Here is a 24076-nt window from a genome sequence, read left to right on the forward strand (position 1 = left end):
AACCTTTCCACGAGTGACCCAACTTCTGCTCTTAGTGTGAGCACCGGTGAACCTCTCTGGTCCCTGTGTGGGATCCACTGCCCGTCATCTCTGAAACGCTGCAGGGTTTGGCACGTCCCGGGGGATTTCTCGCAGGAGCCCTGGAGGATTTCGGGCACAAACTGGGATGGGCATCGTGTCCTGCTGGAGCGAGTACTGAGAAGTGTAAAACAGAAACCGCACCACTGTCAAACTACTTGACATGAAGTAGTAGAGTACCTTTTTCTTTGCTATCCCATTGAGGATGGAAACCACAGGAGGGTAACAGGGAGAGTATGATGAATGTATTATCAGATGCTGAACCCCCCGGGCAGCCTGCCCCAGACATTTTGGGGCTGGACAATCCTCTCCAGACAGTAACTCAAACTCCAGGTTTACACATGGCTGGTAGCTCTATCAAGAGCTGAGCTGCTGCCCAGGTGCAGAGGGTCCGGGACGTCCCCAGGGGCGGCGATGCTGGAGGACGGGCTGGGTGCGCAGGGGGTTTGTGTGCCTGGGGAACGGCCGAGCTCTCCTGCCCCTCTCAAAGTCGTGTCCCCGTTTCTCCGCGAGCTGCTGTCTGCATTCCCCCTGACAACCAGAGCAGGAGATAAAAAAAATCAAAAGCATTAGTGTTGCATAGTTATTAGCCAGGTCAGGGGGTGATGTTATGAAAGACTCTGTGAGAAGGGATTAACTATACACATTAAAAACCAGCCGATACAAGGCATCTGGAAAAACAAGCTTCTTAACATGGAAAAGTACTGACCTGTTTGTAAACATCCGCGAAGGGGGCCATTGCCAGGGAGGGTGATTATATTTATCTGTGCCTGTCACGGGGCTCTGCCCGGGCTCTTTCCTGACGTGTCCCGGGCACCAGGCCTCTGTCACGGCTGCCTCTCTTGCAGAGGTGACGGTCGTCCTCCCCTGCCCGGGCCTGGGCAGCAGAGACCTCGGGGCAGAGCCCCGGTGCGATGCCGATGGTGCCGCGGGCATGGGCATGGCTCTCCTGCCCTGCCTTTGCCTGCAGGCGGAGGATGGACGTGGGCAGCTGCCAGCAGCTTCTTGCATCTGCAGTGATAGCAGTCTACCAATCTGGTCATTTTAATTAATCTCATTAGAGCTCGTTTGTCTCTGAACCTGGCTTCAAACGGAGCGTGGTGGCCGGTACCCGTCCCTGGGCGCCGCCGGCTGAGGAGCCCTGTGGGAAGATGCTGGTCGTGCTCCCTGCCCCAGGAGCTGGAGGGAGGGGGATGCTCGCTCAGGTCCTCCCTGTCTTGGATGCTGAATCTGCAGCGGGGAATAAGACGTGCCTGAAGTACGGATTTCTGCTTCTTTTAGTGGCGCATTAGTGCAATCCTGCCGCCGGCTATAGGGCTGCTGGGGATACGAGCGCAAGCCTTGCTGGTTAGACTGCAGTCATCAAGCCCTCTCTCCTGTTTCTGACAGGGAACAGTTGTCAGTGTCTGAGGGGAGAATATAAGAACAAGGCAAGTGTGTAATGGTAGTCGCCGGTTCTGTCTGCCAGCTCCCAGCCATCAGCGGCCCGGGGACTCCCTCGGATGCTGCCTCTGAGTCACTGCCTTAGCCGGTGCGTTAGTCATTAGCTCCTGAACTATCTGGGATCCAAAACGCTACCCTGCAATAAGTTGCACTGCTGGAATATATTGGGGGGGGGGGAAAGAAACCTCTGCCTTTTTGTGCAAACCACCTGCCTGACGCCCCTCTAGCTGTCCCTCTTCTGAGCTGAAGAGCCCTCGCAGTCTCAGCTCTCCTCTGCGGGTGCTGCTCCTCTCACCGGACATCCTCATCGCCCTTCGCCTTTGGTCCGGACCTTCTGGAGGCGAGGGGACCGCAGCTGCAGGCAGGGTTCAAGATGAAGGGGAAACCACAGATTTATACAATTTACATTATTTTCTGCTTGCCTTGTTTAGATGTTACTTCCATGTTTTGAAAGATGTCTTTTTATATCTCTCTACAAGGATTTAACCCTTGTAACAAACATCCTCATTGCTTCCCTTCTAAAGAGTAATTCTTAGTGCATTAGATCTTGGTTTTTTCCCTGCGATAGGTGTATAATGGCTCAGTGCAATGTGAATTTAGTCCCTGGGCTCTCCGTGCTTGAAGAAGGGCTTTTACGAGTATGGCCAAGCAAGACTGGACATGCTTTTACTGGGCTGGATGAGGAGAAAATCCGTCTCTGTTGAAAGGTTTGACTGCAGCAGCTTTGTCACTTTTCCCAAGCCGGCGTGGGGATAACAGATTAATGCCATTGTCTTCTGAATGCTGAGAAGGGCCAGACAAAAATGCTTCTTGTTCCTATTTTAAATTCTGTTGTTCATTGAATCTTTAACATTCAGCATTTCGAGAGGAAACAAGACTAGATGAAGAGATAGCAGGCTGGCTCCTAAATGAACATGAGAGTAAGTATTTTTTTCCCCACAGGCAGATAATATTGCTGCTTACAAACACACACCAGGCATTGCTGCGTTTCGGAGCCTTCCTACCGAATATCGCCACTCATCTCGTTGTGGAAGGGCTGGAAAAATGTGATATAACAGCAGGGCAATCGGGCTGGGGGGCGGGAGGGGAGCGGGACTGGGCAGACGAGGGCTGCAGCCGCCGAGGTGCCGGCTCAAGCTGATACGAAGACAGTTTGTACAACCAAAAACTATTCCCAGGGCTCCCATTGTTCCCGTTGTTGTCTCTTTCTCTAAAAATCCTTGTGACTCATGAGCTACAACAAACAATTTTATGCTTGAGAGGGTGAAGGGCTAACAGCGCTGGCTGGAAGCGAGGAGGGAGCCCTGCAGACGAGGCAGCCGGAGACTGCCCTGGTCCCGGTGTGGGCAGAGGAAGGGGGTTATGGCCGGGGGGTGCGCGTGGGACACGGCTGCCAGGACGGCAGTCGGCAGGGGGAAAAGTGTGTTGAACCAAAACCTAAAGAAAACCTGTTATCTTGGTGTCAAAAAGCACTCCCACGTCCCTCGTGCGTGACCCGCTGCTGCTCGTCCTTCAGAGCGATGCTCGGAGCTGCCTGCGCTCGCTTCGGAGAGGTCGTCCGTGCGACATCCCGCATCGCTGCGGCGGAGGCAAGGGTGTCGGGGCAAGATTGGAGATTTGGTGGCTTATAGGAGGGAGCAGATTCAAATGTGAGACTTCGACTGCAGGGTCTGTGGCCAGTCCCTTCCCACCTCTCCTGTCCACCCTCTCCCTAGCGAGCACGTTGCGCTTTCCAGCATGTCCTTGATTCTGCACGATGGGCTTCATTTCTCTTGCATTTCGTACCGGTGCTTTGCAGTGTGGAGTGCTTTGGACAGGTTTTTTTTTTTTTGCTAAAACTTTTCAGGGATACAGATGTTCTTGCCTATAAACAAAATTGCATCCCATCCCGGGGCTGGGAGCAGGAATGGAGCCTGTTCCTCTGCCCCAGGAGCAAGATCTAAAAGCCCCACGGTCAGCTGGGTGTAGATGCAGGGGAAAATGTGTAACAATTCCTGCTGGCTCAGAAAGCCTCGTGCACGGGGACCCGGCCTGCTGGAGCCCGTCTGTGTTTGGCTGAGTCCCTTCGGAGCCGGTTTTCACCCGGGCTGGCTTGCGGCAGGCGCCTGGAGCCGGCGGCCCCGGCTGCGTACCCGTGTCGGGTGATGCCGAGGCCGCGCAGCCTTGCCGGGTGTGCTCATCCGTGCCGGATCCTGCACGGCAGTCCCTGGGCTGGCTGCTGTTTTAAAAGCTAATTAAAACCAGCGCTAGACGAGTGTTTCTTTTCGTTTCGATTTAAAGCCCAAAACAGATACAGCTTTTTGGCTCTCACCCAGGAGCTGGTTTCATACGAGGGGAAAGTCGTTACCGCGGGATCTGCATTCGGTGTTTTCAGGTCGGTATTTAGGGCTAAGGGGATAATTGGCAGGCTCAGACCTACGGTGCAGGCACTTGAAAAGCCGAGTCCTTGACAGAGCACCTAAAGTGGGAGCTGAATGACGGTGAGATTGCCGGGCCACTTTATTAGAGGGGTTTGTGAGTGAGTCAAAGAACCGAGAAATCGATACAAGGATTGCACAGAAAGGTGGTGGAGAGGCTCGGAGAGGGGCCGGTCGGCCATGGAGGAGAGATGGAGGAGGAGGAGAAATGCTGCTGCAAAGCGGCGCAGCCTGAGAGTCCTTTGCTAAGGGTTCCTGATGCACCGCGAGCCACGGCATCTCCTCCCAGGGGTAGGTGTTTCTCTCTGAGGTTGTCCAAGCGTTGGACAAATTGATGCTGGTCCATGCGAGAGCTCTTGGAGATGCCCAGCAGCCGTCTCAGGGGTGCGGGCAACCGCTGCACGGCTGCGTCGGGCGGGTGAAGCAGCAGCTCCTCTGCGAGGTGGAACGGCCGATGCACGAGGCGCCTGGGGCTGAAGGAGGAGCTGAATCCAACCCTTGCACAGGAGCATCCTTCCCGCGCCGGGCTGGAGCAGGGTGAAGCGTTAGGATGTGAAAATCGGAAGATACATTATATTTAATTAGCTCGGGGGATTTTTTTTTTTTTTATGAGAGACAAAATCGATACAGTTTTTGCTTCACAACAGCAAATTGCAGAAATAACAAAAAATATTGATGTATCACTGGGCAGTGCGATGACTTTGTTGTCCCAGTGACTTCTCACATTCCTGACTCCTGTTCCCTCGCTTGGAATGTCTTGGGATTTTGCAATTTCGTGTTCTTTCTCCCCGTCTTTAAAGCTGACACAAGGGCGAGGCTGGCCCCTGCGCATCGGTGCGATGCATCTCCGAGCATCGCTGAAACCTGCCTGAGGTTCCCGAGCAAGCAGAGGTAATAAAGTGCACGTCTTGGTTTGGCCTTTCCCCGTCGCCGGCAGATCAATAGGCAATAAACTGGATCCCGCTGCCGAGCTGGAGGGGGAGGCCGGAGCCTGGCCAGGGCTGCGGCGGTGGCGGGGGGAGCGGGGAGCGGGGCAGCCTGGCCTCGGAGACAATTTGTCAGCTCCTGTGGCCGGGGAGAAACAGTAAACACTCCTATTGAGGGAAAATTGCTTGTTTTCTGGTACCCAACTTTCTCTTCACCGCCAGGTCCTCGGTTCATCAGTGCCCAATTTATCCTTTATTTGGTTTTCATAAATAATTCAGAGGAGTTTGAGTAGAATAATTGAGTCTTTTCCCAACCCTAATCCCAGACAATTCAAAACAAAAAGACATTTAGATTACAATTTGAGCGTATTAGCTGTTGGGAGATTTCCAGACAACTGATCTGCTTTCTTTTACAATTTCTGTGCCGTTCTATCATTTCTAAAGTGTTCTGCTTTGATAGTTAATAATTTGAGCATTTCCAGTTCTTCATGAAAAGACAGAGGCATCGCTGTGATAAAGTGCGGGCGTGCGTGCTGCCGTTGGATGGGTGAGCTTATCTGTTTTCCAAGAAGGACTAAATAAATGAAGTAGTGAGATTGCAAATCCAGCCTGCGATGTGCCTTATCATCTTCAGGGAAATAGAGACAATCATGCTTATTTGGCTTAAAATTAAAACTAAGCTTCGCCGCCGATGTGAGCTGAAAAGCCAGAAGGGATGAATTTGGGGAAGACTTAATGGCGGAAAACACGAGCCTGGGATCCGCACCGTGCAGAGGGGAGAAATTATACCAAGGGCTGATCCCGTTGCTGTGTTTCCCGACGCGGAGGCTGCGAGGTACACGCGGTGGTTTGCCGGAGGGTTGTGCGTCTGCAGAGGATGTTGGTGAGGCTGGTCCTGCTGGTTCAGAGCAGCGGTGAGCAGCGTGGGATGCACGGCCAACTGCCTATGGGATGCTGCCAGAGCGCCTGGACCGCCGAAGCCACGACCCCAGCAAACAGCCAGAGCGCTAAAGAAATTATCTAAGTAATAGCTGTAAGCAAAGCAAAATGCGTTTACTTTCTGACACGAGGATCAGATGGAGTCACTTTATTCCCTGCCCATGGACGGCAGCCCTCGGGGGGGGACCAGGGCTCCCCAGCCGCGCTGCCGGCTCCCCCCCGGGCTGGTTGCACGACGCGGGGCATGTCGGTGCAGGCTCCTCCGTCCTCCTCTTCATCGGCAGGAGGAAGGTGATGGGCCAGGCATTGACATAAACGTGCCGTGGCCGCCCACCCCTGGAGTTGCCTCGAAGCGATGGGGCCCGTCGCCTCTCAGGCTGTTGCCTGGCGCTGCCTTTGCAAAAGAAAGTGGGGATCCTTGCTTGGGGTGAGGCTCTGGAAAGGGGGCTGCTGCCGTGGGTGGCAGCGCCCCGGGGCGGGGGGAGACCTCTCAGGGCAGGTTAACGACACGGCTGGACTTTTCTGGGGGCCAGTTGCCCTGGAAAGGGCAGTGCCATGTCCCCCATCGCTGCTCCTGCGCTGGCTGCCAGGTCGTGTGCCCTGCAGTGGGAGCAGGAGCATGCCTGCTGCCCGCTGCCCTGTGCTGCCCGCGGGGCCCTGCCTGCGCTGCCAGGCTCCTGGGGTGATTGTGTATATTTGCATGCCGTAAAAGAGTGATGCCATGCTCCTGCACCCCGCGGCCTTGAAGGGGGTGTCCTCCGGAGGCAACTGAGTTGGCGGCGAGGGAGGTGGAGGGCACTTACATGTCAGCAGGGTCCAGTCCGGGGACTTGGACCCGATGAAAACCCATCGGGTGCCCAGCACCTTTGGAAACCATTCCTACCTGGCTTTGCCCAGGAATCCCAAGAGCAAGTGTCCCCAAACTAGTGTTTTCTGTAACAGTTTTGCAAATGGCGTAGGTGTGCTGCGATGCTGATGGCTGGGGCAGGGAGGTGGCACCGGCCCCCGATGCTGCCGTCGACCACGCGTGGTCCGGGCAGGGGGGACCATCTTGTCCACCAAAGCAGAGTGGTCCGAGGCGGGAGGCTTGCTCGGGTTTGTGTTGTCCTTGTCGGAGACCGGCACCAAAACTGGGTAACGGAGATGCCGTTTGCCCGAGTTGTGACCCTGGCAAGGCCGGGGTGTCGAGAACGGGGCGTTATTTGTGCACTGCGTTTTAGAAAGCGAGCTGCAACGGGGTTACTTGGCTTGTTTTGGTACGCAGCACTGGAAGGACTATGACATCTCACATATCCCTTTGCTTGTTTAATTAACATCTATCTTAATATTTTTTTTTTTTTAGATTTCTCACCCTGGCAGCGTATTAAAAGGTTACTGTGGTGTCTATAACCATGCATTTGTAGCACATAGAGACTTAAAGGAACCTGATCTTTCTCAGACCGAGCCTAATTCTGACTGTAATATGTAGGCTGTTAATTATGTTTATTGAAGGATGCGCTGAGACTGTGTCTGGCCAACTCAAATCAGGTTTATATAGACGTAGTCAAAAATGTCTCCAAGCAGATGCATCAGGAGGAGGGTACCAGTAAAATTCAAAGAGGTCCCAACATAGAAAAGGTTGTTTATGTATTGTATTTAACTCTAATTGGGTTAGCAGCTAAGACTCTGAGGATTAAACAAACTGACCTAAATACTGGTCTCAGTGGTCTTAGTTAATGTCTAGTTTCCTGCATCTCAGCCGATTTGGTTTCCTAAATACTCTCCAAAGCGTGTTATCTTTCTATCAAAAGTGTAAAACCGTATTGTATCATTTATTGTGGTTCTGACAAAGCAGTGCTCATTGGAGAACAGACTCTGCGAGCAGATTAAACAGCGTCTGAAGAAAACACCTGATCCATCCCGGCCCTGCAGAAGGTACCGCAGAAGTAGCAGGGATGGAGCGGGTAGAGCGAGATGGTGTCCAGGCATGATTGCTGGCACCGTCGGTTATTATCTCAGCTAATAGCAGATGGTAGAGAGGAGAAATCATCCATTTTCATTTACAATTTATTTTTATGCTGCAAGAGGCAGGATTGCTCGAGTCATTGCTGTCAGGCAACCCTCTGGAAGGAAAATCTTATTTACCGTGAGGGATTTTTTTGGAATGAGTTTTTCATCGTAGTATATTGGGGGAAGATGCTGCAGGGCCAGGAGTGAGATGGAGAACGAGCCCATTCACTGTCCGAGGGGCTGGAGGATTTTTGTAGAGGAGGGGTCCAGCGTCGATCTCACAGGAGGTTCATTGGGTCAGGAAAAATCTCCATGTGTTTGGCTGTGGATGTGTAAGCAGGCACCTAGACCACCTTTTAGTAGGATGTTTTCCAGCACTAGCTTGGCTTTATTTTGCTTTTTGCTCCTCGGTGTGCAATCACCACTGGAGCAACCGAACCCCAGTGGGATTCCTTCTGCTTTTGGCTGACCCCGCTCGGGGCAGTGAGGTGACACGATGGGGACATGAAAGTGGGGTGATGAGGTGGCTCTGCGTTTCCCACAGCTTCATTGATGCCAAGAACAAAGAAGGCATCATTTCCCCCAGCAAGTCTGAACGTGGAGAAGCCCGGTTGCTGTACATCCCTTGGCGTTTGGAGTAGATATTCGTGTGGCTATGTTAAAACATTGATCCCCTAAGAGAAAGCAGCCTGTCATTTCTTTAGTTTAATACTAATTTCCAGTCCGTGTCTTGGCCGAGGTTGCATTCTGCGGCTGGATTTCACGTCTGCCTGGGCTAGTGCACCTTGGAGGGGTTGCAGCTGCGGGGACTTGGGCTCTCGGTGCTGCCTGGCCAAGCATGGGCAGCCCCTGCCTGCACGCCTTGTTCTCCCTGAATCCTGCCCAAACCTCACCCCGGAGGTGACGTGAAGTGACACCCCAAAGCCGTGCCATCGGGGATGCAAGCACCCCCCCCGCCGCCCCTCAGGGACTGTTTCCCCAGGGCACCCTCCCCGGGCGTGCGTGCACCCAGCCTCTGCCAGACCCCTTCACCCTGCCTGTTGGATGGTTTTTTTGTTTTTCCCCATGCAGGTTTTCCGTACGGATCTGATAACGGCCATGAAGATCCCCGACTCCTTCCAGCTGAGCCCTGACGAGTACTACGTCCTGGCCGATCCCTGGAGGCAGGAGTGGGAGAAGGGCGTCCAGGTGCCGGCGAGCGCCGAGGCCATCCCCGAGCCCGTGGTCAGGTAAGCGAGCGGGGTCCCCTCTGCCGGGTCCCCCTCCACGGGGTCCCCTCTGCCTTAGTGGGGTGCACACCATCTCACAGAGCACGTAAAGGGGATGCACGGGAATGCACGGGGACCTCCCACCGTACCCTGCCGTGGGCAGTTGCTTTCTGAAAGTCCCTCTCGTACATGCCCGCCTTTTCTCGGGCGGCAGCGAGGAGCCGTGCCAGGCGGGCCAGCTCCTCTTGGTCGGGGAATTTTAAAGAGACCTGATAAAATCAAAGGGAGGCTAAAAAAATACCAACAGAAAACCAGTCAGAACGCCAGCCTCTGCCTGGCTGGTTGGTGCATCTCCATCTAGAAACACGTGGCTGTACCGCTGGTATTTCAAGGCAGGGGTGCAGGAGTTGGCCCTGAAATTAAAAACTTCCCTCTTTACCATGTAAGCTGTTTATGCGTATGGGAAACGTGACAGGCATGCCGAGATTCGGGGCTTGGGAAAAGGAGCCCAGCAAATAGGCAAGCAGCTCCCGGACCTTGTAGAGACGACGTCTGTCGGCCTAGATCGGTGTCTCATTAGATATTTTAAAATAGGGAACTGAGTTTTAAAATAGACACTTGAACAGCTGCTCGGGCAGAAAAGAAATGTGGAGGAGCTGCTGCCCCTTCGCTGTGCACCGGGGATTATTCCAGGGCGATGGCCAGAGCTGCGGGGGAAAGGCTGGTGCTGCCGGTGGGGGGAACTGGTCAGGAAGGGACCCGAAAACTTGCAGGATTGGACCCGAAAACTCAAAGGGTTGGACCCCAAAACTCACAGGGTTTGCAGGAGCTTTGCAGCTCCTGCGCCGCTCGCTTCGTGGCGTGCGACCCCGGGCGCGCATCCTGCGAAAGCACGGTGCCGGCGTGACGCTGGGGCCGCGCGCGGGCGCGGGGCGGCTGCGGGAGGATGGGTTCTGCCGCGGGATTTGGGCAGGGTGTGAAGCCCAGCGGAGGCTCCGCTTGTCCCACAGCAACAGCAGCTGCCGCTGCAGCTGCCGACCTCGCTTCTGAAGTAAACTTTTGTGTATGCTCCCTCTCCTCCCCGGGGAAAACAGAGAAAGAAATGAAACTTTTATGAGTCTGAACACATCAAAAGGGAAGTTGTAAAGGGGGCTGTTGAGTTGATTTAATCCTTGGGAAAAAAACAAACAAAACAAAACAAAAACCAAACCAAAACAACAACCCAAAAAAAAAAGAGAGGGAAAAAAACCCCCCTATGTGTGGAGTATCTTCTTTTAGTTGTCTTTGATAGCTAACTGCAGTCTGGACTCGCAAGCGCTCTGCTCCCCAGCTGAGGGCTCGTGCTGGTGCTATTTCCAGCCGAAAAGTGATAGCTTGATAGCTCGGCGCTGCCCGGGCTGGCGGTGCCCGTGTAAACCAGCCTGAACGGCGGGCTGCGGGGCTGCCCACGGGCGCTGCTTCCCGGCGTTCCGTCGGGTGGGGTTTTGCATCCCAGACCTCTGAGCCGGGGGCTGCCGGGGCGCGGGGCAGGCTGCAGACGTGCCCTTCTGCTTTTCCCTAAGCCCTTGTTTTCGCGGGTCCCCGGGGCAGCTCTGCCGGTGCCGCCTTTCCCACTCAGGGATGCTCCTAAAGCGACGCCAGGTCCCCATCCCACCCTGTCCTGCTCCGGCACCAGCCCTTTCCCAGTATCTTTCAATTTTTTTGGACCGCTACCATGTCTCCTCAGTCCTCTCTCCTCTGGACTGAACAGATCCATTCATTTTAAGCTTCCATCAAAGGCTGTGTTTTCTGGAGTTGTGAACATTTTTGTCACCATCTTCCAGGCTTCCCCTGGTTTTGCCCATGTCACCAGAGGGACATGCCCATGGGCTTTGGAGGGGACATCGGACACCCCACCACCGCCTGGTGCTGCCCGCTCACCTTGAGCTTGGGTTTCACTTCCACCGTCAGATCCTCCTCTGAAGAATTTCCTAATTCTCGGGGTTATTTTGCTCATTTGGTTGTTCTCAGGCTCGGCGCTATTCCATAATCCTTGATGAATTGCCTCTTGCAATAGTTCCAGCTCTTTCTTCAATTCCTCAGCACCATTTTGAGTTCAAGCCTTGCTCTCCAAAGAGTTTGTGACTTCCCCATCGTCGGAGTTAAACTCGGCAGACTGAGCAAGCGTACCCGGAGTCTGCGCGAGGAAGCCTGGCATAGCCCACGGACACCGGCGAGCATCTCCTGATAGGTAGCGTTGAAGCCTTGCTAAGTCAAGGTGGGTCCCATCTGCTCCTCTCCTGTCCACCCACCGCAGAGGTCCCAACCCATGTCGGATGGTTCTTAGCCCATGTTATTTTCTGCATGCGTTCATATAGATCGCTTATTTATGTGTTTTAGTGGTTTTCCCGAGTTTTATTTTAAAGGCAGATAATGTGTGTCATCTTCTGGTCTTCTGAAATCTGACCTGTTCTCTGTGACCTCTCGGAGATACTCGTTAGTGGCTCCATCACTCTCAGCTAATCCCAGGTGGATTTCTGCAGCCCCTCTGGGTTGCGACGTGCCCTGCTCATCCGGGCTGCTCCTCCTGGGCTGCTGCGGGATCGTGCTGCTTACCCACAGCCTTAGCTTCCTCGGAGGTCTTTCCTCTCTTGTTGCTCCGTCTGTCTGTCCTGCACCGCGTCTCATCTGCCCGAACCATCTCTTTTTGCTGGCAAGACAGCAGGCATGGCCTGGAGGGCTTTGTCCTCGGCCTGAAGCCTGTTCAGGATATTTTGCCTTCGCTAGTGCGATGTGAGTGGAATTAAGAGCTCATTTTACAGCAGCGTTAATGGTTGCACCTGCTTTGTGGCCACGATGCACGGCCCAGGGGGACAAGTGGTGACACTGCCAGATTTTTTTTAATCAGGACAGCATCTCTCCACATGCACACCAGAAGGCAGAGCAGAGACGGGTGTCCTCCTCCCGAGCAGTTCTCCCTCCGATGGAATCCTCAATGTTTTCCCACTTGGGTCACCGGTTGAGAGTCGGAGATGGAGAGAGCAGCGTTCGGACTGCCAAGGACAGATGAAGGCTGAGGTCCCTTTCGTACCTCCAGTGTTCGACAACTCCCTCTTGCAGCTTGCCCTCCTTTGGAGAAATGTCAAGTATTTTTTCACAAGAGATGACTATATTTCATCTGCCTAAAGCAGCCTTAAAAGGCCTTACAACTCCGCTTACCTCCCTGGTTTAATTGCTTCAATTCGCCTCTCTCTCCATCCCGGCAGCAGCGAGCGGGTGCCTCGCTGGTCCCACCTGCGCTGCTGCTTTCGCCACCACCCTGCGGCTGCTGCCCCACCGGCGCTGCACCAGTTGCCCCCTTTGCTTCCAAACTTCCCTTTTTCCCTACTCAAACAAAAAATTTCACATAAACCCAACAGATCCTCCCTGTGTCAGATGTGGGCAATCCAAATTCCTTTCTCTGCGGAAAAAAATCCCAGCGCTGATTTTTTCCTAGACTGGGAAATTGGGAGCCCAGCAGCTGCCGCTCTTCCTCGCTGCCGGGGCGGCGTTTTGCTTTTCCCCCCATCTCAAAGGCGTGACACGCAGGGCTGCGACAGAGTGTCCTGCCCTTAGGTTTGCGGCAGCAGGGGATGGATGCCCAGGGTGATGCAGTCCTAATGTTGTCACTCCTGACAGCCATTTCCATGTGAAATTCCTAGAGGGAAGCAGGGCGGGGGAGAAGGCACCAGAGCCCCGGGAGCTGGAGAGCAGGCAAGCACTGCCTGCAAAATAACACTCAGCCCATCATGCGGCGGCCCCAGGGGTCTGGTTCCTGGGCTGAGCCATCGGCAGCGAGCAGATTTTGCTGCGGAGGGTGCGAGAGTCGCTTCCCGCTCCAGAGATGGATCTCGCCCTCCGAAAGGTGCCTTGTACGCAGCCGCTGCTGCTCTTTTCATCTCCCGCCTGGGCGCTTGGAAACCAGCTCTTCCTACCCGCAGCCTGCCTCTAGGTTTTGTGCCTCCAAAGCTGAAAATGAGATTTTTGAAACATTTTATTTTTCTGGAGCTCTAAAATGTCAAAAGCTGGGGGTGAGGCAGAAGGAAAGAGCTGTATTTTAAGGAATGCTTGTCCCAGAAAGCCACCGTCTCAAAATGCCTCCACTAAGAGCCACCTTAAACTCGAGGGTCCTTTCTAGGTTAGCATAAATCGCAGTGCCGTTGCGAGGAAAGCGGTGGGGGACGAGGTGCAGCATCTCTTGGCTCGGTGTCCCGGGAGGCACAGATGCTGCCGATGGCCACCCGCACACCAGGGTTATCAGGCAGCGCAGGAGATCAGCTGTTTCCTCTCCACAATCGTTTCTGGCTCATCGCTACTGAAAAGGGTTTTATTTCGTACAGTAACACGCCTGAGAATTGCCCAAAGCTTGAAGGGCTCCAGCGTAGCGAGAAAAACCACTTGCAGTCGGATGAGAGCAGGGGAATGAGGAGTCGGGGCGAGTTTCCCTTCCGACAGGCAGGGAGTGGCAGGCTGGCATCCTCTGCCCGCACGTCTCCAGGTCACCCGTCCTGGGATGGGGTGGTGATGACAGTCCATCCCAGTGATGACACTGGGATCCCACCTAGAGCCTGTAGCTGAAGGATCTCCACAGGCTTTCCAGAACCAGAGATGAGCCTTACAGCTCCTATGTGACCTCTGCAGTTACTTTACAAACGGGTAAACTGAGGCAGGGAGATTTCTACCGTGAGTCAGTGGTAGAGCCAGGTACGAGATCCCAGTCTGGTGTTGGGGCACAGTTGGGTGCTGGATGCAATGTTGGAGCGTCTCAGCACAGCTTGAGTTTAAGGATTACGCAAGGTAAAGTAGCAGGAAGAGTTATTGCAACGGTCTCGGACCATCGGGGCTGCGGGTACCACTCCTGTTGTAAATGGGAAAGAGAAGCTTGAGATGAGCTTTGTCTTCCCAGAGTCACACTGTGGTACACCCAAGAGGAAAGTGGGCCTTGCTGGTTTGCCATGGGTGCGCAGGGACCCGACCCGGGCTCGTCCCTACCCACTGGCGGCGATGCCGGTGCCGTGCACGGCGGCGCGTTGAGCTCGCTCAGCAGAGAGCATCACTCCATAAAGCAGTGGCACCTATGTGTGATTTTATGCACCTGTAAGGGCTTTAATTCCTCCTTTATTTAACGGTTTAACATTTTTGGCACGCGGCTCCTTCCCCAGGCTGACAGGGGTGCAGGCAGGATCTAGAGGTGGCTCTTGGATCGCGCATTAAGGCACATTAGTATGTGCTGTAGATTCTGTTTCCTGTGAATTTGCACACAGCGGGAGGACGAGCAGGAAGGCTGCTTCTTGCTGGCAGGCTTCCCAGATATTCTTGGCGTTGCAGATCTATACTTGCATCGTTACTGTGGCCCGGTTTTAAGAGAAAACAGAAAGTGCTGTGGCAACAGGAAGGCACAACCTCTGTGAGTACCAACTCGGCGATGGCGGCGGCACCAGCGCAAACGCCGTCTGCTACGGTGTTTGTGTCACTGTCCCGTCCTCCTCCCTGGGGTCCCCTCCGGACCCCTTCCCACAACAGCCACACGCAGGTAAAGCAGCTCCTTGCTGTGCCGCTGGGCGTGCGTCGAGCTGGTGCGGGGCTGGCTGTGCCCAGATCGCGATGCGGAGCTGCCCGGCGTTCATCTCCTTGGAGCTGTGCTGCTCTTCAGTGGACTCCAGTCCCCTAAGGAGTTGCCCCAGCATCTCCAGGAGGTTCAGCAGTTCTTTGAGAGGGTGCAGGGATGCTCATGTCGTGGTTTTGCGATACCAGCATCGTTGCAAAAGGGAGCAAGAGGAGGCACGCAGAGCCCACTCGCAGGGAGCGGTGTTGGAGATGAGTGTACTGGGGAGGGGAGAAGAATTAACTGGGGCACCAGTAATGGGTGTAGTGCTGGGGCACGTCCCTGCCCTTCTTCCCTGCTGCTCCCGGTGAGTGGATGGACACCTTGACTCATCCCAGTGGGGCTGGATGCCGCATCCAGAACACCCAGCACAGGGAGGGAGCGATTCCAGCAAAGGGAGAAAATAACGCCGGGAGCAATCTCTGCCGCGGCGTGGAGCGTGGTAGCACGGAGGAGCTGCGGCCAGGCTGGCCCGGCAGCGGGGTGGCACGATGCAAACGTCCCGGCAATGCCTGGACTTCACCTCTCCCTCTTCCTCCGCGCGCAGCGGGAGCCCTGGATGGCGGCCAGGCTGTATCCTTGCAGCGGCGCGGCTCCCAGCTCGGGGAGGGCTTTCCGAGGCTTCGTTCTCAGCGTGTACGGTATGAACCAGCACACTTTGTTCTCGAGTGTTGAGATTGGACTTCCTTTCCTCGGTCGGCGACGCAGGCTTGCTGTTGACTCATCAGCAGCTTCCCTTGGGCTTTGCTGCAGAAGGGGCAGGCAGGATTCTGCAGCAGTTTGTGTTATCTTTTGGAGCAGAGCTTTTTTTTTCCTAACATGATCCTTTTTTTTTTTTTTCCTTTCCTTTTTTTTTTTTTCCCCTTTTTTTTTTCCCCCTTCCCTCCAGCTCATCATGAAAAATGTGTGAGTTTGGGGCTTGCAGATGGCACGCTGGCGATTTTACAAAGGGCTATTTCTTGGGTCAGTTATCCCCATTCTGTGGCTGCCTGCCCTTAAATATGCCTGGATTCTGGTATGCTTCAGAAATACATGTACGCTTCCCTTTCAAGATCTGAGACTCTGCTCTGATCAAAAGAAATAAAAATCCCAACTGCCCTAGGCTTAAATGTTTAGATCACAAGCCCTGGGACATGGGAGCGCGGGGAGAGGAAAGCTTGCTGCCTGCACGCTCCGCGCGCTCCCGGGGACCCCGGCGGTGACGCCTGGCCGCGGCGAGGGTGGCCGGGCCGAGCTGCGGGTCCCCGGCAGCGCTTGTGCTCAGGGCACTGATCAAGGACAGCAAAAACACCCCGGTGGTGTAACATCAGTGAGCTCCCTCTGCCGCCCTGCCGCGGGGAAAGGCAGGTTTCCAGTCGGATCTGCTCAGGCAGCCCCTGTCCCTGCAGGCAGCGGGGGGGGACGGGTTGTTTGCAGGGGGGTCTGTCCTGCCGCTCCTTTAGAGACCTGGTTTAGGATGGGGGGAATCGCCTCTACGGCAGCAGCGGTTCCGTGGTTCAGGGGGTCTGGGCGGTGCAAAAGGGGGTATCAGCGCTGTTAGTTCGTGCCCAGCGCCTGCGAGTGCTTTGCAAAGGAGTAAGTGTGATTTACTCTGTCACTTGTAATCGTTTCTGGTTTACAATCTGCTTGACGAATTCTTGTGTGGGCTTTCAGCAAGTCCTCACCTTTATTAGTTTGCTGCGGGGAAACGTGTTAATCCAGGCTGTTCTTACCTAGTACCGAGCCACTTGGACTTTCATTTTAAATGTTTGCTAATCCTCCCGGAGGATGCCTGTGGTTTATACTGGATCAAGCACACAGAAAGTCAAGTGTATTTCAGCAGTAAATGTATAGAACGAGCGGGCTTGATTCCCGCTGCTCCGTAACGAGGTTTACGGCTCTGAGGGCGGACTCGGGTTTGGTACTGCCTCGGGAGCCCCCGCATCTCGCTCCATCACCTCCGCTCTCCCATCGAGAACCATGAATTTAGTGTATAGCCGGGCAAACCGTAGCAGATCTGATTGCTGCTGCTTGCAAACGCAGCAGTAATTAAATCACCTCTTAGTGATTTAGTGCACCTCGTGTCCCCATTGAACAATACAAGAAACTATTACTCTTAAGTGCTCTTCAGAGTGATGGGAGGACCAGGACAGCCCGGCAGTGTGAATAGCCGCTCGGTTCCTGGTGCTGCTGTGGATAATCCTGCTGAATTTAGGTGAAGCCTGCGTTGCTGGAAAGTGAGCTTTACCGTGTTCCAGGGCCGCGGTGAGGTGGAGAAGGGCTGGTAGGTGGTTTTTTTCAGTGCACTTGGAGAAGATCTGGAAAATGCACCAAAACAAGCGTGGCTGCGTAGCAGCACGTGGATGGTGCAAGAGGCAGACGGATCCCTCCTGGTTTTGTGGGATGGGCTGTGCGCTGCTTCGAGTGACTCAGCGTCAAAACGGTTCTCGTGTGTTGCAGGGTTCAGCGTTAGTGCAGTGATTCAAAACACGTTAAAAAAGGCTGAAAAAAAAAGCTTTGCTTTCATTGGCTTGGTTTTCTGTAAGAAGACCCGTGCGATGGCACCGTGCTGATGACAGGAATAGTCATCTTTGTGCCCTCGTCTGTATTTTGATCTCCCCGTCGCTCAGCTCCGTTGGCAGCAGGGTTGGGGCCAATTCCTGACCCGCCGCGGCTCGTGCTCGCAGCCCGCGCTCAGGCCGCGGCCGGGGCAGAGCTGCCGCCGTCGCTCACAGCCTCTGCCTCTGCTCCCCCTTAGGTGGATGCAAATACGAGTGGAGCTGTTTGCATTATTGAAATAATTGTGGAAACATTATCTGGCTGAGATAATTAATTCCAGATGCTTTAACATTAGTAGCTTGGCTTAAGTTACATAAAGAAGCAACATTTTTTGTCATTTTATATCCAGAAAACATACGCTCAAGTGTCGCTGGCTTCCCTAGTAGCAATTCCAAGATCTATATTGCTTAAATGGAAACAAGCAGGGTACTAGCGACCTGCTGGCTGGGTTTGGAGGAGGTTGGCATGCAACACGAGTCCCTGAAGGGCCAACAGGTAGGTCAGTGGTGCTCTGGGAGAAGGAGGAGAGCAGCACCCATGGGTGCTGGCTCTGGTCGCCCGCGGGGAGCAGATGCTTCCTAAGCATCCTCTGCAGCTGCGCTGGGGTCGGGGGCCGCTGTGTTTTGCTGGGTTTCAGAGCCAGAAGGGTCAGAGCCCCCTCCTGTTAAGGCTGAATGGGACAGAGAGGAAGGGGGGAAAGGAATACGAAGAAGATCCTTGCACAGCGTCAAAACCGATGTGTGTATTTTGCTCTCAGCCCAGACGCTGGTTTTGTCTCGTCAACCAGAAAAACATCTGCATTTTGTTGTTCCAGCCAGCCCACCAGCAAACCGCTGCCTGGTCATCGCTGTTTGTCCGTGCAGCCGTGGTTTCCTTCTGCACAGAGGCTGAGCAGAGGAACCCCGCTGTGAGGTGGTGCCCGTCCTCTCCTCTGCCCCGGCGAGGCGGGCGCTGCTCTGCAACTTCCCAGCGCTGCACCCGAGCGCTTGTTTACCAGGTCCCTTCTCCGGTCTACATCGACATAATTTTCTGGGCACTGAATCAGAGTTGAGACTTAAATAATTCATTTGTGGAGCTAAATCTCAGTGAGATTTAGGCTGGAATATAAACGTGAGAAAGACAGGGACATCAACGCTCTGGTCTTTATCTAGTCTGCTGAGTATCAGGCCTTTTATATGGTGATAAACAGCTCAGAAACGAAATTGGAAAAGCTGTCTGGGTTTAACAAGATGGCTGTTTAGTGCCTCCTGTTCACTTGTTTTCCTCTCTTTATCACATCAAAGAAGAGTGAATCACTTTCTCCTTAGAGGATTACATTATTCCAGAGGCCTGGAAGGACCCACTCTGGTTACAGGCTGTTACTGGAGGAGATAGTACATGGAGAGGGGAAAATGGAGCATTTTTCTTACTGCACCTGTTAATTGCAATTTGGAGCTTCAGCTGCATTTCTGTAAAACTTCCAGAACCTGCCTGTATAAATCCTCAACCACCGGCAGCGCGTGAGGGCCCACCCTACCCCGTCCTTGACATTTTGCACAGAAATGGGATTGTCACAGGGGGATTTCCAAACCCAAAGAGTGAGACCCTGGACAGTCCCGGAGCCAAAAGGAGTTTCCCAGCTGAGACGGTGCCAGCAACTGCAGGCAGCGAGGCTGTGCCGGAGCTGTGCCCTGCAGAGCTGCACAGCATCGTTGCTGTACCCTCCCGATTGCTGAGGATGTTTTAAAAGCTGATAATGATCATTTACAATATTCACTGCTTGGAAAATGTCGAGCGTCTGGGGTTCAGCTGGGAAAAACAACAGCTAAAGGGATGGTGGGTGTAGCTGAGCTGCGCAGTCCTGGGCTGGTCCCTGCCTGGCAGAGGATGCCAGGGGGTCCCGGACACATCCCGGGATCCTTGACGCATCCCGGGGTCCCTGACACATCTCCAGCGCCGGAGGGACGGGGTGTGCAGCCTGCGCAGCCACCCAGGCATTACGTCACCCGGAGCCGCACTCACTGGCTGCTGGTACCCGGAGGGCAGGACGGCGCTGCAAGCAGCGTTAACCCCTTCCTGAGCATCCCGAGTGCCACGTGGGTGACACAAAGGGACTTCACAGGGCTGAGCGTTGTGTAGGCAGTTGGGGGGTGCCTTCTGAGCACGGGTGCTCCTGTTACAGGAGCTTGGTGGATCCTCTCAGGGCCAAATCCAGCTGCTTGTTTCTCCCAAAATAGCAGCAAGAAGCTGAACGAGAGCTTCAGAGCCGAACCGAGTGTTTAGCACCTGCGTAGGTTTTTGGGACAAGCGGTTTAGTGAAGGTTTAGGTTATAGCAGGGGGTGGTGCCAGCCCACCCATCCATCGCACCCGTTAGCAGCAGTGGTGATGAACCCTGCGGTTGCACCGGGCTGCTTACTTGAGCTCGGATGTCCGAGGGAAGGGTTGATGTTATGTTACCTCCATCAACTGTTTTTGCTAGAAATGTGCTTGTTACAGCCCCTGACATGAGGATAGCCTACGAACGGCATGAAGTGGGGTGGCAGAGCGGGGCCACCAGACCCGTCAGCCACTGCAGGTTCCCCTTCCCAGACCCACCTTTGACCCTCGGGCTGAGCCCTGCGCCCGCAGCCGCTCTGTTACGTACATCTGAAGTTTTATGGATTTGCAAAGGCTGTTGCTAAATCTTGAGGGGTTTTGGCTCCAACAGCCAATACGGAAATATTGCAAATTCTTACTTTGCTAAACAAAGTGGCCTCAGCAATGGCCACTAAAAATGGGGCTTTAATTCTATTGAGGTTCTTGTTTGTTTGCGAATAAAAGGTGCCCGTGGCCTGCCCAGACGCGCTGTGTCGCTGCTCGCCTCCCCGGGACCAGCCGCCTCCAGCCCTTCCTCTGCTCCATCACGCAGGAGGACGCGTTGGCAGGCGCCGGGTACCAGTGGTCCCTCCCGCATGGTGCCGGGTCTCTGCTTTCAGGTCTCCTGCCAGTGGCTTGTGCCAGGGTGACAGCAGGGTGCCCGCAGGGCTGTGAACTCTTGAGCACCCTGTGCTGGTGACCGGGGTGCTCCCGATGTTACCTGGAGCATCTTCAGTCCAGGAGGGGAGTGGTGAAGTGCCCAGGCACGCGTTAGCACCGAGACCTGGATCCTAACGATGCTTTCAGGCTTTTCCAACCGGTCCAGCCAGCTCACATGTCCGTCTAAACATCAGGCCAGTTAATTTAAAACCTAACCCATTTACTGTCTTCTTGGCGTTCTCTTTCTTCCTTAAACCCAGCTTTAGGAGTATAGGTTTTGGCTCATGGTTTTACAGACTTTAGTAGAAGCCATAAAAGTGGAATGAGTTGGTGTTACATGGTCGGTGAATCTGGGCCTGGGTACGCTGAGGGTCACAAAATCTTGTTTGTGGGGTGCAGCTCATTACCGTGACCATCCACCACCGTCTGCAACCCCGTCTTTCGCCCTTACGTCACCAGGTTCTTTTTCTAACATCTTAAATTCCGCTCCGCTGTCGAGGAGCAATAGCCTATAAAATCTATTATCTTAAGTTCATAAGAAGATTGGGCATCTGGTCCGAATGGCCTGCTAGATGATACTATTTTAATAAACAGAAAATGAAAATCATCCCTTTAAATTGCCTTTTTAAAGTCGTCGTGTGCCGCAGGAGAATTCCCCCGCGAGCAGAGCTGGCGGTTAGAACGGTATCGGCATCCACTGAAGGTTGCTGGCAGAGTTCGCTTTCCACTGACTTTCCTAAGCTGATTTATTTATGGACACTGGACAAGACTAATTTAGACTGGAACGTAGGTAAAGAAAGATGACTGACTAAAGCCTTCCCTGTAATCAAATATATTCAGAAGAGAAACAGTATGCAGGATTAATTATTTCTATCTAGTATATTAAAAGGGAGCATATAGAAAAAAATGCCTTCTCCCTTCAGCCAAGTGAAGCATTCAGTTTACAGAGATGAGATTAACCATGGGAATTTGCTGAGTATTTTATTACCGCATAATCTTCTCCAGGGATAGATGTGATCCTCAAGAGTGTTGGGGTCCACTTACTCCTTTTCCTCAAGTGCCCTCGAGACCCACTTTCAGACTAATGGCCTCAGGTTTGTTGTGCTTTTCAGGCTGATCCCAATTTTCAGCCCTTCATTTAAATAAGCCCTTATTTTTTTTAAATGCCATGTCTCTGGCTGACTGGATAAATAAAGGGGTAGATGCTCCTCCAGAGTAATTGAGCTTCTGCAGAATGGTTCAGCACTTGGCGGAGGCTTTGCCTCCGTGATGTTTTGCCGTGGTGGTGCAGGGAGAGCCGCGGCATCTGGGTGGTGGCACATCGCCAGCACGCACCAGGACCAGTAGCTGTGATGGGCAGGTGTGTGGTCCCACCATGCTTGGAAAATGAGTCGTCTCGGTAGTGCGTTGCGCAGTGAGGCTGCACATTGTCCTCGTCCCGGGTCGTTGGGGCGGCAGCGAGGTGCTAATGGGGTGCTCTGGCTTAAAGAGGGCAACCGAACTCACCAGCCGCTCACTCTGGACCAGTGAGAAGTGACTTATGCTTGTGGGTCCGCTGTGTTTGGGTGCTCGGTGATGGTGCTCAGATGCAGGTAAAGCCCTTGTGCCACCGCGGAGCCGGGCAGGTCTGTCCTTCCCAGCGCCGCATCCTCCGCCGCAGGGGCTGGAGGGACGAGCAGGGTTTTGGGGGTCACTTCGGGGGGGTGGAGGGATGGTGTTGAAGAGCACTGGCAGGGCAGAGGGCCAGGGCACCTCGTGGCTCTCTGAGCTGTTTGGTGGCATCCCCAAGAAGCTGTTGCCCAGGACTCTGTGTTTTCCCAAGGACAGCATCATCTGGGGAGCGTGGTGCTCGCTGTGCTCTTCAGCAGCGCAGTGTTTCTTTTTATTTTCAATAAAAGTAGGCTTTTCACCTGAGTAAAACTTCAGGTCCAGCAATAGGTTTCTGCCTGAATTTTTTTAAGGTATTTTTGAGATGAAGGAAATCTTTGTGTTGCTGTCGTAGGATAATGATTCTTCGTAATAACCTATGTTGTACAAATGAACTTTCAGGCTAAGCCGTTTGTTTCTGTAGCGTTTTCATTTCCCGCTTTGGCGTTATTTATCCTCTGCCACCTGCCCATGCTGGTGCATTTGAGACATTCCCCGGTGGGGTATGGGTCACCCCGGCCTCGTGACGCTTTCCATCCCCAACCCAGGGTCATGTGCAATACTTTCTTTTCTCTTAACACCCCCTGCACATCACAGAGCCTCGGAAGCTCAGGATCGTGCCTTGTCCACATGCTTCATAACACATTGCTTGCTACCCAAGACTCTTGCTCTAGTTTCGGTTGAGAGGTGATTTGGGGCTTTTTGGAGCGTGTTTTTGGTTTTGATGCCGACCCAGTCCGGGTGGGTTGGTTGGTCATGCCCTGCACAGGGTCCCTGGCTGCAGGGATGCTCGTGTGTCACCGTCACCATTTATTTGGAACACGCCAGCGCTGATGCAGCCTGGGGCTGGGTGTGTCTTGCCCTCTTTGAACTGAGTCTAGGGATGAATAACTAAAGCATCAAAATTCTGGGGGAACGGGAAAAACCCTTGGAAGACACGTGAAATTCCTCTTGCGCTGCGGAGATCTGCTTGTGCAGGAGCTGGCCCCAACAGAGAGGGCAGGGCAGCACAAACGAGCTGGGCTGATGAGTTCTCAGCCTCACAAATGCCCCCAGCAATGAATTTCCTAGCACTGCTTTTGCTGCTCACCTGACTGCTGCTGCTTTTTTAAAAAGGAGAAAATTTTCTACGTGAGCCAACAGAAGCCCTTCGATACAGAGAAAGGGAAACGGGAAAACTGGTAATTGAGGTAATAAAGAGCTTGACTCTTGCTTTCTCTCCGAGAAAGGAAAAATCAATGGAGCGGCTGGGCGGCCGCGTTGCCGGCAGCAGGAGGGGGTGCGGGCGCTCTCCCAAGCGGAGGCAGGTGCCAGGGCACAGCACGGCCACGCCGCTGGCTCTAGCCAAGGGTGAGGAATGGGTTTTGTCACCAATCTTTAGAAAACCATCTCCTCGAGCATGTACTTGCATATTGCCAGACTCCTCTGGGCACCTACTGCCTGCCACGGCCCCAGCAACGATGGTGGGCATCCCTTATCTCCCGTGTCCCGCACCATGGGCAGCGTCTGAAGAACCTGAAGCAGTCCTGCATCTTCCCCACCACGCCTGAGGCTGGAATAGAAGAGGAAAATTAGAAAACTAAGACTAGAAATAAGAAGGAAGGGTTGATGCCTATGGGATCACTGATGCCTGAACCTGGGATGTGAAGAATATTAGAATAATGCAAAATTCACCACAGGTTGGTGAGTTGGTGGCACATGTGCAGACATCCTCATCACCCAGCCTGGGTTTTTCTTTTCCACTAAGCAGCTGTTTGGAAATGTGGATGTTTCCAAAGGGCTTAAGCCCCGTTCCCACGCGAAAGCGAAGTCCTGATGACGTCCCTGCCAGCCCCAGCTCTCGGGGCCCAGTGGGAGATGGGCAGGAGATGCTGGCGAGGGTGGCCTCGGTGGTTCCTTCCCTTTTTCTAGCTGTGTCTCCACTGCAGTGTGTCTGGGCAGCACAGAGCATACAGCTTTCTGGGCTCCAATTTTCTTGATGTTATTGTAGTTGAGGAGGGGTGCACAGCGTGGTCTGTTTTCTGTATTGCTGTAAATCAAGGCATGGGTTTTTCCAAAGGATTGCTCTCTGGTATTCAATTGTAGGATCTCTTCCGTCCACCGTTTCTCCTAGCCCAAGGCAACTGTCTCAGCAGTCATTGATCTTTATATCTGAACACCGAGAAGCTCTTGGCGGGTGTGTTAGCATGTGTCAGGGAGGAACGGGTTGCTTTTTAGGAACATGATTTTACCCACTAAAGCAAATCCAGGAATCGACGGGAGGCTGCACACCT

The 24076-nt window shown here is 53.8% G+C and overlaps 1 protein-coding gene across 5 annotated transcripts in view; it reads left to right on the forward strand.

The window, feature by feature from the left end:
* Positions 1-24076, forward strand: part of JADE2 (jade family PHD finger 2) — an 84210-nt gene that overhangs the window by 13560 nt on the left and 46574 nt on the right. For 4 of the 5 annotated variants that reach the window (XM_075164585.1, XM_075164583.1, XM_075164587.1 and 1 more), the window contains one exon: positions 8864-9021. The exons of the other annotated variant lie outside the window; for it this stretch is intronic. In XM_075164585.1, coding sequence (XP_075020686.1) covers positions 8864-9021 — 158 coding nt within the window. The remainder of the gene's footprint in view (positions 1-8863; positions 9022-24076) is intronic. 5 annotated transcript variants of the gene reach the window in all.

Source organism: Calonectris borealis, chromosome 15, assembly GCF_964195595.1.
Source record: "Calonectris borealis chromosome 15, bCalBor7.hap1.2, whole genome shotgun sequence".
In the NCBI taxonomy this organism is placed as follows: Eukaryota; Metazoa; Chordata; class Aves; order Procellariiformes; family Procellariidae; genus Calonectris; species Calonectris borealis.